The sequence below is a fragment of the Rhipicephalus microplus genome, chromosome 4, assembly GCF_043290135.1.
Source record: "Rhipicephalus microplus isolate Deutch F79 chromosome 4, USDA_Rmic, whole genome shotgun sequence".
NCBI lineage: Eukaryota > Metazoa > Arthropoda > Arachnida > Ixodida > Ixodidae > Rhipicephalus > Rhipicephalus microplus.
In genome coordinates this window covers 220,754,463-220,773,480 of record NC_134703.1, presented here as the reverse complement: position 1 = coordinate 220,773,480, position 19,018 = coordinate 220,754,463, and the positions used below count along the sequence as shown (strand labels likewise).

At 47.8% G+C, this 19,018-nt stretch overlaps 1 protein-coding gene across 1 annotated transcript in view; it reads left to right on the top strand.

The window, feature by feature from the left end:
• The window catches only part of LOC119172481 (uncharacterized), a 647,431-nt gene that overhangs the window by 511,583 nt on the left and 116,830 nt on the right, over window positions 1–19,018 (top strand). Inside the window, exon 2 of the mRNA XM_075894008.1 lies at window positions 5,968–6,116. Coding sequence (XP_075750123.1) covers window positions 5,968–6,116 — 149 coding nt within the window. The remainder of the gene's footprint in view (window positions 1–5,967; window positions 6,117–19,018) is intronic.

Here is a 19,018-nt window from a genome sequence, read left to right as displayed (position 1 = left end):
CAGATTTTCCTTAGTGTTTTTCTTTTGACTATGACTACGTTGTGTTCCAATCAATACGTTTCTTTTGGGCACTCACTGCTGCATCCTTGAAGTTCTTTGTGGGACAGAACTTGAACTTTTGGGGCGGCTCTGCAGAGTGCATCTGCTCCAACGTTGCTTATTTCATTTTGATATGCAATGTTTTCTTCATACATCAATACCTACGACCCTTGGAAGAGACGACCTTGAGGATTCCTAATACTCTACAGCCACTGTTGTAGAGTGATCCGTTACAACAGTGAGTGGCTTTCCATGAGGGTAACAGTGCCATTTATCAATGGAATCTACATTTGTAAAGCATTCTCATTTTTAATAGCATGATTGACCTCATGCTTAAGTAGTTTGCGGGAGTAATAGGCAACGAAATGTTTCTTGCCTTTGTCGTCAGGTTGCTTCAGCACTGCACCGATGTTTTCGCCAGATGCATCACAGTACACTGTGCATGGTTTCCAAGTGTCGCATATGCGAGGCACCGGTTTTTCATTTACGTGCTCCTTCAGTTCCCGAAACGCTTGTTCGCATGCGTCTGTTCATGTCCACTTGCTTGTTTTCTGTAGTAGTTTCGTGAGTGGAAGAGTGATGTCGCTGAAATAAGGCATGTACTAAAAGGTGAATGTTTACAGTGCACAAGAAACGCTGGAGGCCCTTTTCTCGTTTAGGTGTCGGAAACCTGAGTACTGCAGCCACGTTACTTTTCTTAGGTGTAACTATACCTTGCCGAATTTCGTGCCCCAGGTATTCAATGCTATTTCTTAAAAATAGGCACTTTTCCCGCTCCAACTTTACGTTCTCCTTTTTAAAAGCTCTCAATGGTGTCTCAAGGTGTTGTATGTGAGCATCAAATGTCTATGAGTATACAACCAACTCGTACAAGTAATGCTATCATTATTGAGCTGCTGTTCGGCTATTAGTGATGCCATGGCTCTTTCAAATGTAGCCAGAGTCCCACTTAACCCAATCAGCATTATCAACCACTCATAATGACCCTTAATAACGATAAACGCAGCTTACTTCAAGTCGTCGGTATGATTTCGGACATGCCAGTATCCCGATGCCACATCAAGCGTAGTGAAAATGTTTTCCTTATCCAAGTGTTCTAGAATGTCATCTATACGTGGAATTGGTTGATAGTCGGTTACCGTTATGACGTTCAGCTTGTGATAGTGAAAACAAAGACGAGTACGTCCTTCGCCTTTCTTTTCTGCTTAGATGACCGTTGCGGTATGGGGCGACAATAGAGGCCTCACAACACCTTGCATATTGAGCACGTGAACTTGTATGGTACTGAATTAATAGGGGCAGCATCGCTAAGTTGAATCCTACTTTATTCAGTAGTGATGCAGCCAATATCTGTCTGCGATTTTTAGACGTCGCCATACTTATTTGAAAGAGAGTCAAGCACTGATGATTCATGTTCTGGCAAGCTTTCTGAATTCAGGGTTCGCATCGGTGGTGCTTTAGTGGTTTTCTCTTCATAGTGCTTCGACAGATTCAATTTTTCACTTTCGTATGTTACTGAATATTTTTCAAAATTTACAGAAACGTTAAAGCCCGAGGTGCTGTCTAGGACAAGAAATAATTATGTTCTCATGTCTTTCAGAACGTGCACATAAACTTTCTTTGTGACATTTCCTTCTCAATGTTTATGCGACTCAAAGTTCGAGTGCTTGGGTAAATTCCTGCACCATGATGCTGGAGTCTCTCATAAACTGAAGCTCGAGCTGTTATCACACATCTTCACTGATACAAGTAATTGATGCTCGTTTATCAAGAATTGCAGTTACTGCGGGCTTTCGTTTAATAGAGCATCAAACTGTAGTAATAAAACTCGGTGTCGTCCTCCTCGTTACCCGGTCTAGTCTCAATAACGTACACGTTGCCGCGGCGCGGACATTGATTGTGTCAATAAAACTGTCGGGGGAAACCAGCAGCTGAGCTTTATCTGCGTTCATTTTGTGGGACACGCGGTCACGAAACCAATGTTGGCTGCTACGGTCTGCTGAAGAAACGTGGGGCTCTGGGTGCAGAACTGGCAGTACGAGTAAAGAAACTCGCATGTCTAAAAGATGTCTCGACCATCTGGGTAGCGGAGAGCCACTCTGATGACGAGTTTAAAGATAGTCCTGTGAGCGCTAGTTCCACATAGGTAGGAACACCGTCAGTTAGTCCAGAAAAGATGATGAGCTGTTTAAGGTAGACCAACGATTCCAGTCATTCTAGGGGCGAAGCTCGTTTAGACGTAGATTATGCGTTCGCATACCAACCTCCATGGCCGGACTGGAGGAGCGGCACGCGCTCACTCTTTTTAATTGTAAAGAAAGCCCACGCGAGTTAATCAAAAATAAAAATAGTTGTTTCTGAAAAATAATCTTGAGAGACTAGTATCAATGATTTAATCTCCAATAAAGTTTGCCTTCAATTTGATGAATAATTAAAAATATAGTAACAGAAGGACTTACTCTGAGCATTCTGTGACCAGAAAAGGTTGCCACGTTAAGCTTCCTGGGCGTAACCTCCCGGATTTTAGCAAGATCTGACGACGCCTGGGTTACCATGCCATAAACTAGCTGTGGTGAAAGGTGAGAACTAAACACGAAGTGCAGGCCGTAAAAGAGCGCGTGTGCCGCTCCTCTAGTCCGGCCATGCCCCCCTTTCGTTTAGTCCTTGGAACGTCCGCTGAATGGTGGTACTTCTATATGATGAATGTATGATGCAAAGATACGAGATAACGGTACTTGGAGTCTTCACTAAAAGGCGCATGGACCTACCGACCGACAGATGCACGGACGGACGGGCGCGTGTACAGATGGATGGACGCACAGACGGAAGCAAGTACGGATGGATGGATGGACGCATAGATGGACCGATGCACGGACGGATGCGTGGATGGACGAGCGCACGGACGGACGGTCGCAGGGATGGACGATAGGACGCACAAACGGACGCACAGACGATCACACAGATGGATGCACAGAGGTACGGAATCAAGAACGGGTGGCCGGAAGCGTGAACGGACTGGCGGATGCTTCGCCCCACTCATCATCGTGCACTCCGTAGATGTGCTGTGATTTTTTTTCACGTCATAGTCTTGGTGATCTGCCCTCCCTTTAGCTTGTAGTGTACGATAAGACGAAAGGCATCTCCGTCAGTCGAGGAAAAGTGATTTCGCATGCCGCGCTTTATGTCGTCCCGTGCCTCGTCGTTGCCGAAAATCTCTGTCAGGTACCACTTGAACGCTACACCTTTGATGTATTCGCGGAAGTGAATGGACCCGATCTCGTTGTGTTCTTGATGACTCGGTTGCCGTCGTGTCGAAAAAGAGTAGCCCCTTGTCGACGGGGACGTCGTCTGGTGTTTTCTTGTACTTCGGTATGTTCAGAGGAGGCTTTGGCCTTTTCCTGGCAGGTTCGTCCGGTTGATCCTGTCGACTTGTTTGACGTTAGAGAACAGAGATACGTCGTTGTTCATACGAGTCGGCTTCTCCTGTCATTGCGCCCGGCCACGGTGGTCTAGTGGCTAAGGTATTCGGCTGTGGACCCGCAGGTCGTGGGATCGAATTCCAGCTGTGGCGGCTAAAATTCCGGTGGAGACATTAATGTTGTAGGGCTGTGTGCTCAGATTTAGGTGGATTTTAAAGAACTCCAGGTGGTCGAAATTTCCAAAGCCCTTTACTACGGCGTCTCTCATAATCATATGGTAGCTTTGGGACGTTAAACCCAACATATAATCTCCTATCGTTGCCTGGTCGAGCGTTACATATATATAAGTGTCACTTAACCTGAATACTTCAAGCTTCATTATTCACGGATGAAGTATGTCCGTATTTATCTTTGCCATGCGAACCATTTTTCCCAGACCGATGCAACAATACGCAGTATTCCTTGCCTAGTTGAAGCGATCTATTTGCAACTGGAAACTGCTTTCTATTGTATTGGAGCAAGTTTTTTTCCCAATGCCTTGAGTAGCATGACGTAGCAATTTCTCGTTTAACAATATTCCAATGAGTTGAGGCGATAATAAAAGACTACTTTCGATGAATACACAGCGAAATTTTAAAGCAGGTACCAAGAAACTGCTAATTGTCAGAGCAAGGAACCTCTGAAATGAATAATGATCCCATTTGTTTTGTTCAAGCGTGTTTAGAATGTGATCACTTCTTTGTAAAGCACGTGACTTGCGAACTAAATTAAAATAAGAATCACTGTACCTGACCACTGTAAAACTTCTCTGCAGTTCTCTTACAACTGATGACAGAAAAAATTATTAATTGTTCAACCTATGAACAAGAGATCATTGAATAATTAATAATGAGTGTTCGAGCTCTCATTGCTCACACTAGAAAGTTTTAACTGCACATATCGGCACGTGATAATTCATTCTCATGCAACATACCTGCCTGATTCCGCATACGTCCGCTCGGTTATACTTACACTGACTGCAACATTCGTTTCGCATTTCATGCGTAGGTATACATGCAGGTGCGTTGAGACATGTATAGTATTTTAGGTGTATTAATAGTCCAAATTCGGGGACGCCTTTCATTTTCTCTTTTATTTGGTGCATCTACCGCGCCAACGAGCATTTGGCGACGGCAAACAGCCGGCACGCTCGACCGGTTCAACGTACACACTTCTATCACAGCGCCTCGCGCACCTGCGAGGGACTTTTGGCTTGTTTAAAAATGGTGTATCTTTGCTGGTCGAAACGAGACGACAGGTGCGGACCAAGTGCCAGTGCATGCCTCCGCAACTGCCCATACTGGCGCATGATGGGCCATTTTGGAGGCCAAGGACTAACATTCCCGTTTTCATTGAGCTCTAGTGCAAGTGATGTTCGTATCAGGAAAGGTAGGTTACTGTATATTTCTCGAGATTCCAGGCATGCTTTTTGTGGATAGCTTGAATAATTGAATCTCACAATGCCTGCATTGTCCAAGTGAGAAAAAAAAGCTTCACGCAGTGCTACGGAGTCAGATGCCATCACATGTGCACTTCTGTAACACCGCGGAAGTTGTGTGCGTTTGCACTCTTAGCGCTCGTGATTTCTTGCGTACAATCAGTCTTTCGTTTAATAGTATAGTGTGAAACATGCATTCGATACTTTAAAAATTGACATTGTCAGCAGCAAAAACGCGTTACTGAAACTTTGTAGTGGGGAGTAACAGCTGATCCACCGTCCATTACTTTTCGTCGGTAACGGTAACGGTACCACGCTACCCTAGCCTTTTTGTTACAGTAACAATTAGCGCATTTAGTTACTTTTTTGGTGATGGATAGCACCTATCAGTCTTGCAACGCTCGCCTTTGAATGTCCAAGTGCACTAAGAGTCGCGTTCTGCACGCGCAGCCACGGACCAGAAAAGAGGAAAACGCCTGTTTATTTATTTACATTTTCTAGCATCTTCTTCCGAGACATTGCAAGAATGGGTACAGATTTCGCTTGGAAATCAGGCATGACATAAAACTAATCAGCATACAAAATGAACACTAAACTGCGGGAATTAACAAACATATAAATGAAAGATATACTAATGCGCATACAACAAATCAACATAGCACCAAAGAACACTTGTTAGATGGTAGATAGAAAAAGATCCGTAGTCATTTAGAACTTCAGAGGCACATGCTGATGAATACTTTCTGCAAATTGTGCTGGAGGTAACTGGCGCCAGAATTTTGTCGTAAACGGTCTATGGGAAGATCAATAGTCCATTAAAAAACATTACACTAAAATGAAAATGTTCTAGGAAAGCACCTGAGAGAGTGAATGTGTGGGACGTTCGTCATAGAACAATCATGTAAAAGAATTCTTCCGCATAAATCGAGTGCGCACCACCATAAGCCCTTGCAGCTGGTAAAAAGGGGTCATGTTTAACGCCCTCCTAATCAAATTCCTGAGCATGATAGAGCTCATGACGCCCATGTGCAGCCGAAACCGTCTGACGGCACTGCCTCGCGACTTCGGGGAGGAGCTGCCAGCCCTGCGCATCCTCGACCTGTCACACAACCGTATCACCAGCTTGCTCGAGGTGAGCCTGCTGCCTCTGCAGGCCAGTGTCATGAGCGCCAGCCTAGACGGTAAGGCTTTCTAAGCTTCTTCTACAAGATGCACGGCATTTACGTAGCCATGATGACAGACAGACAGACAGACAGACAGACAGACAGACAGACAGACAGACAGACAGACAGACAGACAGATAGATAGATAGATAGATAGATAGATAGATAGATAGATAGATAGATAGATAGATAGATAGATAGATAGATAGATAGATAGATAGATAGATAGATAGATAGATAGATAGATAGATAGATAGATAGATAGATAGATAGACAGATAGATAGATAGATAGATAGATAGATAGATAGATAGATAGATAGATAGATAGATAGATAGATAGATAGATAGATAGATAGATAGATAGATAGATAGATAGATAGATAGATAGATAGATAGATAGATAGATAGATAGATAGATAGATAGATAGATAGATAGATAGATAGATATAGATTTGGCTCAGTAGCCGCGATGAAAAAGAGGCGAGCCGTGTGGCACGTGTGGCGTGAGCCACGAGGTACTACAGAACGGTCTAACTTCGGAACCTGGCTTGACGGTGCAGCAGTGACTCGCCTCTCCTTCCTCGGCATATGGTGACCCGGACGTTGCCATGCTTCCGCAACTCTCCCGGTCGACCCCCGAGCGTGGTTTATGCGGCTCGATGCCATTCTCGCAGTCAGTGGCATCAAGGCACAGCTGATGATGCACGCTGTCTTGCTGGACGCACTCCCGGTTGAGCTGCGTCATCTAGCCACCAAGTCGTCCTCCAGCCCGCGACCCTTCGAAGACCTCTGCGCGGCGGTGCTCGCCTGCTTTGGTGAAACCTACTGCTCCATTTCAGGGAGCCGCGAGTTCCAGGTTTCCCCTCCACCTTAGTGAGCGGTATCAGCTGGTCCGCAGCCTTCCATTGTCTGCTACCTAGATACCGCGGCTTCGACTGCTTCTACCTTCGATCTGGTCACAGGATCCTCCAATCCTGCACCTAACCAGAACCACGAGGTAGAAGATGCCCCCACTGTGACTGACCTACCCTCCGACAGGTGCATTTCCTCGGAGCCCACGTACGCAGCTCTGCTGCACGAGCCTGCCAACTGCACGTCATCCGCGACATCGACGGTACGCGACACCGTGGCCCCACCCGATTTCATGACGGCTACGTTGCCGGAGGCTGGAGCAGACATCCTTGCACCCGCTATTCACCTCTCGGTCGCAGAACCTTCCCCCTCCCTGATGTCCGAAGGCGACTCTCTACCAACCCCAGCGCTCTGCGTGTCCTGCCAGCAGCGACCAGCATCGCCCTCGCAGTCTCCCGCAAACCAAGTTAAATCCATCAGTCATCAACCGCAACCAAACTTCCGAGACGCTGCGACTATGACTGACGCTCCTGAGTACAACATGCCTGGTCCGCCTATGACAGAACAGACCACACCTTGTGTACTACCCACACAGGTGCACAACACAACCACCAGGCTGCCCCGACGAGCACGTGTACTCCAGCTTAGCTTCCGGTGAAGCCCACCCCTTCAGGGTCTCATGACCACCCTCCGGAGTCTTCGAATGGTGACACGACCTCACAACCATGCACCTTGAATTCAGACGTGCCCCTCGCAAGGCCCAGGCGTCCACTAACTTTCTGCGGCACATCGACCAACCAGTCGCTGTTGACCTGCTTGCCTGGCGTGACCTTCGTGCACTTCTTTAAGCACGGCGTTTTCACGACTCAGCCACCCGCGCCAGCATGGCAGCCGCAGTGAAACGCTGAGGTCATTGTTCCTTCGATGACTGCGTCCGCATCACCACAGCCAGCCAACTGCTCTTTGTCGACTGCCTTGTCGGCACCATGTGCGCTGTCGTAGACTCCGCCGTGACCGCTACATTTCAGTCCTCTGTCATCATGGCTCTGTTTTGATCCCTCAGACTGCTTCCCCCCTGCCCCCATCGCCAACGCGGGTTTTTCAGAGCGTTCCCACTGCTCTAGATAGGGGCACACTTGTCAACCGCGTCCACTCCAACCACGGGATTTGCTCTCAAATTCTCCTACCGACTCGTCGTGGGGCGCACGTGCCTATGACCGCAGCGACCCGGCGCTTTCATCTCCGTCCGCTGTGTTTCTCCCAGTGTCACCCGCTGGAGACCCACTGCTTCCCGATGGCTTATACACGATGACAAACTGAACTTTCCAAATGGACACTTTACGGATTGTCGTTTGTCGTTCATGTATATACCATCTCTCAATCCCTTCCTTTTGTACATATATCCTACTGTATATCGAACTTCATCTTGAAAAACTGCGCAGTGTCTATCGCCCCTTTTTTAACTCTCATGTACAAAACGTCGCTTGAACAATGCGTTTTACCGGCTGATTGGAAAAATGCCAACGTAACCCCAGTATATAAAAGCGGAGATAAAACAAAAAAGTGTAACTACAGGCCCATTTCTCTGACAAGCGTGTGCTGCAAGACACTCGAACATATCATTTACACAAACTTAATGAATCATCTTCAAAGTAATAACTTCTTTTCCCCATTGCAACACGGTGTCAGGGCGGGTTTCTCGTGCGATACACAACTGGTCGAGTTCACGCACGACATTGCAGCTTCTATTAACTCAGGCCTTCAGGTTGACTGTATATTTCTGGATTTCCAGAAGGCATTCGATTCCGTGTCACATGTGTTGTTGTTGCAAAAGCTTCATTGTCTAGGCATACCTAATGCCCTTCTCATGTGGATTGAGGCATACCTTTCAGAAAGACAGCAGTGCGTGATTCTTGACGGTGTGTGCTCATCAAGCGTCGGTGTATTGTCAGGAGTGCCGCAAGGGTAAGTTTTGGGGCCCCTGCTTTTTCTTATTTTTATAAATGATATCTCCGACAATCTCTCTAGCCGTCTTCGATTGTATGCTGACGATTGTTGCATTTACAGTAACATTACCTCTGAAGCGGACACCGTTCAATTGCAGAATGACTTGAACTCCATAGTTTCTTGGTGTGATTCAGGGAGAATGACACTAAATCTGTCGAAGTGTAAATTGGTGAGGTTTACGAACAAAAAACAGCCTCGGATTTCAAATTACGTCATGGCCGGGGCTACCTTGCCGGTTGAAACAGAATATAAATACCTAGGGGTCATTTTTTCTGCCAACCTATCTTGGAACGCTCATATTATTGCTTAACATTAAAGGCTAGTCGAAAGCTAAATTTTTTGAGGCGCAATTTCAGACAGGCACCAACTAAGTTGAAAGAAACACTATACATATCCAATGTGCGTCCCATATTAGAATATGCCTGCAGTGCCTGGGACCCCTCAACAAAATCAAATATAGAAGCCCTGGAGCGTGTACAGGCACGCGCAGCACGCTTTGTGGCAAGCAATTATAACTTTACCATAAGATCAGCTGACATTCGTTCAGGATTGCAATGGCCTCTGTTAGCTGACCGGCGAAAATACCTATGACTGTCCCTATTTTACAGCATATTCATGAACAAAACAGGCATCGACAAGGATCAGTATATAAGGCCACCTACCTATGTGTCACCCCGTACTGACCATTCTTTAAAACTGCGTGAATACACTTCCAGGATAAACACATTCAAATACGCCTTTTTTCCAAGAACCACGCATGAGTGGAACGGCTTGCCAGAGGAAATTGTCTCTGCGCCTCCCTTATCTTTTGTTGAAAATTTGCACAATTTTTTGCTGAACTAATCATTACTGTACATTTCTGATGCGTTCCGTACTAATTATTTTCTTTTGTTTTTATTGCCCTGTGTTACCAATAGCACTCTTCTCTTTCAACGTTTGCTTTGTATTTGCAATTTGATGCCTTATTTATGACAGTGTTGTTTCACTTTGTTGTTTCACTTTGTTATGACTATGTTCTTTCAAACGATACAGCCTTTTATCCGCAACCATCTTTTTCGGTATATCGACTGTACTGTATTCTTTTGCTTGTTCTCCCCCCTACAATAATGCCCGTAAGGGCGATGTAGGTACATGTATAAATAAATATAAATATGTTTACAATTGCGCAAGGCGCTAGGGGGGGGGAGGGGGGAGCCTATGTAGCGTCATGCTACATTTGGCTAAGTAGCCACGCCGAAAAAAAAACCCAGCCGCGTGGCTCGTGTGGCACGAGCCACGAGGTACGGCAGAACGGCCTAGCTTCGGAACCTGGCTTGACGCTGCCGCGGTGACTCCGCCTACGCCTGCGTGCCTAATAAGGCCTTGAACTTGGCACGAGCTTGTCGCGACCATTTCGCCTCTCCTTCCTCGACAGATAGATAGATAGATAGATAGATAGATAGATAGATAGATAGATAGATAGATAGATAGATAGATAGATAGATAGATAGATAGATAGATAGATAGATAGATAGATAGATAGATAGATAGATAGATAGATAGATAGATAGATAGATAGATAGATAGATAGATAGATAGATAGACAGACAGACAGACAGACAAACAGATAGATAGATAGATAGATAGATAGATAGATAGATAGATAGATAGATAGATAGATAGATAGATAGATAGATAGATAGATAGATAGATAGATAGATAGATAGATAGATAGATAGATAGATAGATAGATAGATAGATAGATAGATAGATAGATAGATAGATAGATAGATAGATAGATAGATAGATAGATAGATGAACAGGCGCGCGGGCGGCCGGATGGATGGATGGATGGATGGATGGATGGATGGATGGATGGATGGATGGATGGATGGATGGATGGATGGATGGATGATTGAATGGATAAATGGATGTGGTTTAACGCCCCAAAACCACCATACGAACATGAGAGTTGTTGCAGTGGAGGGCCCCGGAAATTTCGACCACCTGGGGTTCTTCAGCGTGCCTACAGCATTTTCGCCTCTATCATTGTGAGGGGGTTCTTGTAATAAAAAGACCATTATTAGCAGGCTTCGTCGAGTACAGCAACGCTCTAAAGAAAAATGGCGAGGCTTCTTTCTGTTTTTCACACTTTGTAAAAAACAACACATGAACATCAAACACACAACGCGCACTGATAATAACAAAGCATCTTACAACTTATGTACAACGCCTTGAGCAGTCTCCAAAAAATGGCAGCATATCAACTGAGTGAATGATGGAGAGGGGGGCGAAGCATCCGTCCATCCAATTGTTCTTGCTTCCGTCCGTCCATGCGTCCGTCTGTGTGACCGTCCGTGCGTCCGTCTGTTCGTGCGTCCGCACGTCTATCTGTGCGTCCGTCCCTGCGTTCATCCATGCATCCGCCCCTGCGTCCGCCCATGCGTCCATCTGTCGGTGCCGCCATTCGCGAGTCCGTCCATGAATTTGTCTCTGTGTCCGTTTATCCATCTATTCAACACTACAAGTACCACCTACCCGCATCTTTTCATCATATTGCCGCATTAAATATGCAGCACCAAGAGAACAACGAAGAACACGCGCAGCGGGAGAAAAAAGAAGAGGTTCTCTTCCGAACAGTTTGCCAGTGTTCTGGTACAATTAGTGAGTTTTCTGTATTTAACTGCTACTGATTCTGCATTGTGACACTGGTACAGACGCTGGGTACATGTGCGAGACGCCTGACAACAGCCCCACATCTAGTCAAGAAAGATTCCCGCGCATCGACACCCCCGTTCACCCCAGCAGCCGCCGCCTGTTAGGCCTCAGCCCGGAGTTCGGTCCATTGCCGGAAAGCATGACCGTGCCAGAAAGCATGAAGGCGCCTGGAAGCACTGGCCCCAACATGTCCAGCCGAAGCACAACACAGGTAACTGTTTTGAACCCGCGACTTCCGGTTGACTTTCACGGAAACGCATATGAGAACGCACATGACTGGCTCGAGGAATTCGAGCACACAACGAATGTTAACGGGTGGAACACCACACAGAAATTGGGCTACGTTTATTTTCCGCTTCAAGACGATGCCGGAACATGGTTCAAGAATCGCGTGTGGGCGTCTTGGGACGAGTTCGGGCAGAAGTTCCTCGACGCGTTCGCGAGCACTGAAAGACGAGAAATCGCACAGCTTCTCCTCGAGTCACGGATTCAGAAACCAAATGAATCCGTTACGATGTTTGTTGACGACATGGCGCGGCTATTTCGTCGAGAGGATCCTAATATGCTGGAAGCCAAAAAGATTAGCCACATCATGCGGGGCATTAAGGAGCAGCTCTTCACTGGTTTCGTACGAAACCCGCCTACAAGTGTTGATGAATTCTTCAAGGAGGTGACATCCGTCGAACGCGCACTGCATTTACGTTATCGCCAGTATGACCGCCCAACCCACAATGCACCGATCAGCGTGGCAGCCACGACAACAGCAACAACACCCGACGAAGGTTCTTTGCGCCAACTAATATGAGAAATCGTACAAGAAGAGGTCAAGAAGCTCGTCACCAAACCTAATGACTGCGCGATCGCCTCAGTGATGGAAGTTGTACGCCAAGAAATCAGGCAAGTGCTCTCGCTTGCTGAGCCAAACACGAGCACTCCCAGGGCAAGCTATGCAGACACAGTCCACCGACAGCCAGTGAACGTGCCGACACCACATCAGTACCACCAGCAACATCCGCCGACAGAGCCTTGGTACTACAGAAAATCTTCGACGATGAGCCGGCCACCACTTCGCAAAACTGACACTGGCGTACCCCTGACCATAGGCCCATGTGCTTTCATTGTGGGGAAGCAGGCCACATCGTTCGGTATTGCCCGTATCGCGTCGCAGGGTACCAAGATTTCCTTCCACTGTTCCTCGGCGCCATTTCTACGGAACACCTCACGTCGACACGAGTGTCATGACCCCGCGGGATGTTCCTCCTGGGTTTCGGTCACGCTCACCCTCTCCTGGGCGTTATTCTCCTTCCTCTAGATGAAGCACCACTGACATGCCAAGAGGGAGATCTCCTAGTCTACGCCGGGGAATCTAAAAGCAGCGACCTCAGGGGGGAAGGTTGCGAATCGTTGAAGTGCTGAAAATCCCTCAATACTGCTGAGCGAAAAGAGACACAATTTCAACGAATCGACGAAAGATGGGGTTGTTACTGCCGAAGTTGCAATTACGATTGACGGACATGACGTCATGGCATTGGTAGACACTGGCGCGGACTTCTCAATAATGAGTGAGAGTCTGGCAGACTTGCTCTGGAAGGTTGGAACGGATTGGGCGGGACCGCAGATTAGAGGAGCTGGAGGGCAGCTACTGACACCTACCGGAAAGTGCACCGCAAGAATGAAGAAAGGGGATGCATCCTTCGTCGCAACTTTCGTTATTCTTTCTGAGTGTTGCAAACAGGCAATCTTGGGGATGGATTTCTTGCATGAATATGGTGCGATCATCAATATACCGGACGCTGTACTGACCTTTTTAGTGGATCAAACCGCATCGCATCACCGAAAATCCCTGCGAGTCATTGACGATGTGACCATACTTCCGTTATCGTGCCGCCTTGTTTCAGTCACGTGCAGCGAGAAGAATACTGGAGAAGGAATCGCTGAACAAGTATTGACGCTTCAACTCTCTCGCAGTGTTGCAATTGCCACAAATATCGTCAATGTTCTGTGTGGTGAAGCGGAGGTTTTATTGACGAATTTTACCAACGAGTGACGACACATCACCCAAAGCACTACAGTTGCCTACTTCGACGCGATCACCGAAATCCGCGAGTGCTGTGAAGTACAACAGGACAAGCCGCAAGCCACGTCAGCCCCACCACTTATTGACGTAAGCAAGGATTTGTCACCAGCGCAGAGACAGCGTCTAGCAGATCTTTTTCATCAGACCAAAGACTGTTTTTCATCGACCTCGAGGGTCAGTCAAACGCCACTGACAAAGCAGCGGATAATAACGGAGGAGACGGCAAGGCCAATACTACAGAACCCATATCGCGTAGCACCGAAAGAGCGTGAAGCGATCCAGGAACAAGTGAAGAAAATGCTCGATCATGACGTCATCCAACCGTCAAGAAGTCCTTGGGCATCGCCAGTATTGTTGGTTAAAAAGAAAGGCGGAAGCTTGCGATTTTGTGTCGACTACCGCAAGCTGAACCGTGTGACAAAGAAATACGTATACCAATTACCGCGCATCGATGATTTACTCAACAGGCTGAGGTATGCACGCTACTTTTCGTCAATGGACCTCAAAAGTGGGTAATGGCAAATTGAGGTCGACGAGCGAGATAGAGAAAAAACGGCTTTTGTAACGCCTGACGGGCTTTATGAATTTAAAGTCATGCCATTGAGAGTGTGCTCAGCCCACGCAACATTTCAGAGACTGATGGATACCGTTCTGTCAGGCCTTAAGTGGCAGACATGTTTGGTCTATCTGGACGACGTCATTGTTTTTTCAAAAACATTTGAGGAACACCTGAGCAGGCTGCTATCGGTATTCAGGGCAATAAGGTCTGCTGACCTGAGACTAAAACCCAAGAAGTGTCATTTCGGTTTCAAGGAGCTCCAATTTTTCGGCCATGTGGTGAGCCATGAAGGTGTTCGACCTGGTTCCGATAAGACTGCGGCCGTTAGAAAATTTCCGGTGCCAAAAGACAAGAAAGCAGTCAGGCATTTCCTCGGCCTATGCGCATACTACTGAAGATTTATTGCCCATTTCTCCAACATACCCTCACAAGAGAAGGCGTTTCGTTCTCATGGGGCGACGATGAACAGGTGGCATTTGACGATCTTCGACAACGCCTGCAGACTCCGCCTGTTCTTGCTCACTTTGATGAGGATGTTCCTACCATGGTCCACACAGATGTCAGCAACGTGAGTTTAGGCGCTGTACTCGTCCAGTGGCAAGACTCAGCCGAGCGTGTGATCGCATATGCTAGTAGGACGCTTTTCCGTGCCGAGTCCAACTACTTCACAACGGAAAAAGAGTGTCTTGCTGTCGTATGGGTGGTTATGAAGTTTCGTCCGTACCTCTATGGTCGTTCCTTCCACGTAGTAAGCGACCATCATTCCCTTTACTGGCTGACCAACTTGAAAGACCCGTCTGGTCGGCTCGCACGGTGGAGCTTACGCCTTCAAGAGTTTGATATGACGGCCGTCTATATGTCCGGATGGCAGCACGCTGATGCCGATTGCTTATCAAGGTCACCGATAAAGCTTGACGATGACACAGAAGATGACAGCATGGCGTTTGTAGGAGTCGTCGACACTACGACGATTTCATGCAAGCAGAAAGAAGACAGCGAGTCGCTTCCCCTTATTGAATTTTGAAATGGCCGGACAACAACCGTCCCCAGAAGATTTGCAAGGAGCCTGCCGTCATTCTGCTTACGTAGTGGTGTTCTCTATAAGAAGAGCTTTTCTCCCAGAGGAAGCACCCACATACTTGTCGTTCCGACGTCACTCTGTGAGGAGATACTTTGTGCTTGCCACGATAAGCCAACGTCTAGTCATCTCGGATGCACGCGCACATTGGCCAGAATCCAACAGAAATACTACTGGCCAAGACTTCCAGCTATTGTGAAGCATTATGTGTGCACGTGCCTCGATTGCCAACGACGAAAATCGCCACCGTTAAAACCAGCTGGACTATTACAACCAATTCAAGTGCCCACGGTACCTTTTGCCCAAATTGGAATGGATCTCTTCGGACCATATCCAACTTCCCATGCTGGCAACAAGTGGGTAATAGTCGCCACTGATTATCTTACGCGCTGCGCGGAAACAAAGGTTTTGTCAAGTGGCACCGCCGTTGAAACCACACTATTCTTAGTTGAAAATATCGTCCTGAGGCACGGTGCTCCGGCAATCATAATAACGGATCGAGGTGCCGCTTTCATGGCCACGCTTCTTAAGACAGTGCTTGAGCTCAGTGGAACAGCCCATCGGAAAACCACTTCCTATCATCCACAAACCAACGGCTTAACAGAACGCCTCAACAAGACTATTGCCAACAAGTTGAGTATGTACGTTGACGTGGATCACGAGAACTGGGACGGCATTCTACCGTACATCACGTTCACCTATAATACAGCGCAGCAAGAAACAAGAAGAACGCCGTTCACTCTTCTTCATGGCCATGAAGTGACGACGATGCTTGACGCCATGTTACTGCACGACTGCAATGACATCGATTTGGACGCTGCATCTTTTACCCAACGAGCAGAAGAAGCGTAGCAGCTTGCACGCGTCCGAACCACCCAGCAGCAAAATTACGACGCCAAACGTTATAATCTGCGACACACACATGTCGCCTATTGGCCCGGCGACAAAGCCTGGGTATGGAGTCCTATCCGCCATCAGGAACTGTCTGAAAAATTGCTAAAGAAGTATTTTGGCCCCTACACAGTTTTACAACGCCTGAGCGACGTTATTATGTGGTCGTTCCCTACAGCCCCTCGACAACTCGCCAGCGAAAAACAGAAATCGTACACGTTGTGTGAATGAAGCCCTATTTTTTGGACTGATATACACATACATCTACTACACCGTCTTTTGTAGAAGAGCGTCGGGACGCTGCTCTCTGGAGAGGGGCAAATGCCGCATTGAATATGCAGCACCAAGAGAACAACGAAAACACGCGCAGCGGGAGAAAAAAGAAGAGGTTCTCTTCCGACAAGTCTGCCAGTGTTCTGGTGCAATTAAAGTACGTTTCCTGTATTTAACTGCTGCTTTTTCTGCATTGTGACAATATTGTTACGTAAAAGTGACACTAGGCCTGTCTATTTAAAATCTATATTCAAACTGATGCGTATGGCGTCGACTAAGATGGAAGACAGCACGCACAATCGACAGACCACTTCATCGTTGTCGTCTTCTGACCACTGATACGTCAGCTACGTAGCATTACCCCTCCCCCCCCCCGGCGGTAAAAGCGCCGTCTCGGTGCACATTAACTACTGTCTTCAGTAGGCAGGTGGTAAGGTTTTAGCCTGCTGACGTGCACAACATCACTGGTTGTGGTCGCAGGCAGGCTTGTTGTCTCAGATGCAGGAATGATCTCATAGGTGACGTTGGTTACCTGGTGGATGGTGCGGTAAGGACCCATGTAGCGAGACAACAACTTCTCTGATAAGCCAACTCGACGAACTGGGCACCACAGGAGAAAAAGAGAACCGGGTGAGAAGTGAACGTCAGCATGCCGGCTGTCGTAGATGACTTTCTGGGTGACTTGCAAAGCCGAAAGTCTAGAGCCTGCGATCTGACGTGCGTGGTCGGCACGAGCAATAGCGCCGCGTGCATATTCGGTTGACGGCATTGTAGTGGTTGGAAGTAGGGTGTCGAGTGGTAAATTCGGATCACGGCAATAAAGCAAATAAAAGGGTGAATAACCAGTAGTGTCGTGGCGCGAAGAATTGTATGCGAAGGTCACGTGAGGTAACGACAGGTCCCAGTCATGGTGGTCGGAGGACACATACATCGCAAGCATGTGCGTTAGGGTCCGATTTAGCCGTTCGGCAAGGCCATTTGTTTGGGGATAATAGGAAGTGGTCAGCTTGTGGTGCGTCGAGGAAGAGCGCAGAAGCTCGTCGATCACACGGGACAAAAATGCGCGGCCACGATTCGTGAGTAATTGGCGAAGGGCCATGGTGTAGAATGACGTCGTGGAGGAAAAAGTCCGCAACGTCAGTAGCGGTGCTGGCGGGGAGCGCTCGAGTGATGACATACCTAGTCGCGTAGTCTATAGCAACGGCGACCCACTTGTTGCCCGATTTCGACTCGGGAAAAGGACCGAGAAGATCTATACCAACACGGAAGAAAGGTTCGGTTGGAATGGAGATTGGTTGAAGAAGTCCAGCCGGGGGCGCAGTAGGTCGCTTCCTACGTTGGCATTTATCGCAGGAGGACACGTAATGGCGAACGGACTGCGCGAGACCACGCCAAAAGAAGCGGCGACGCACGTGGTCGTACGTCCGAGATACACCCAGACGACCAGCTGTTGGTTCATTGTGAAGCTCGTGCAGCACGGTTGAACGCAAATTTTTCGGCACGACAAGAAGGAGCTGAGGGCCATCTAGCTGGAGGCTACGACGCTACAGCGTGCAATTCAGGAGGACGTACATGCGAAGTGACGTGTCGTTCGGAGCAGATTCGAGACGGTCAATAAGTTGTCGCAGAGAAGCATCACGACGTTGTTCATCACCAATCTGAAAAAACTCGGACATTGACATGACGCTGAGGCTAGCCTCGATGCCTGGTTCGTCAGGCTGATCAACAGGGTAGAGGGATAAGCCATCGGCGTCCAGATGGAGACGTTCAGACTTATAAGCAACCGAGTAAGAATACTCCTCCTGTACGCGTAATGCCCAACGACCAAGTCGTCCTGTGGGGTCCTTGAGAGAAGAAAGCCAACACAGTGCATGATGATCTCTGATGACACGGAAAGGGCGGCCAAACAAGCAAGGACGGAATTTCGAAACCGCCCAAACAACAGCGAGACATTCCCGTTCTGTTATAGAATGATTGCGTTCAGACTCAGAAAGCAGACCGCTTGCGTACGCGATTACACGGTCGTTGCCCGCTGAATTTGCGCCAAAACTGCACCAATTCCGTGACCACTCGCGTCTGTTCGCACTTCTGTGGGAGCATCGGGGTCGAAATGTGCAAGAATAGGAGGTGTCGTTAGAGCGGTGATTAGCTGAGAGAAGGCGCCAGCTTGAGGAGGGCCCCAAGAAAATGAGACATCTTGTTTGAGAAGGTCGATGAGTGACCGTGCGAGGGACGCAAAGTTTTTCACGAACTGCCGAAAGTGGGAGCAGAGGCCCACAAAACTGCGAACATCATGGACAGAGCGTGGGACTGGGAAGTTTGTTACAGTACGTACTTTCGCCGGGTCTGGCCGTACGCCGGCAGCGTCAACAAGGTGGCCCAATACGGTATTCTGACGAAGACCGAAGTGGCACTTGGAGGAATGGAGCTGCAGGCCGGCCTGTCAAAATATGGATAAAATGGTCGAAAGGCGTTCAAGGTGGGT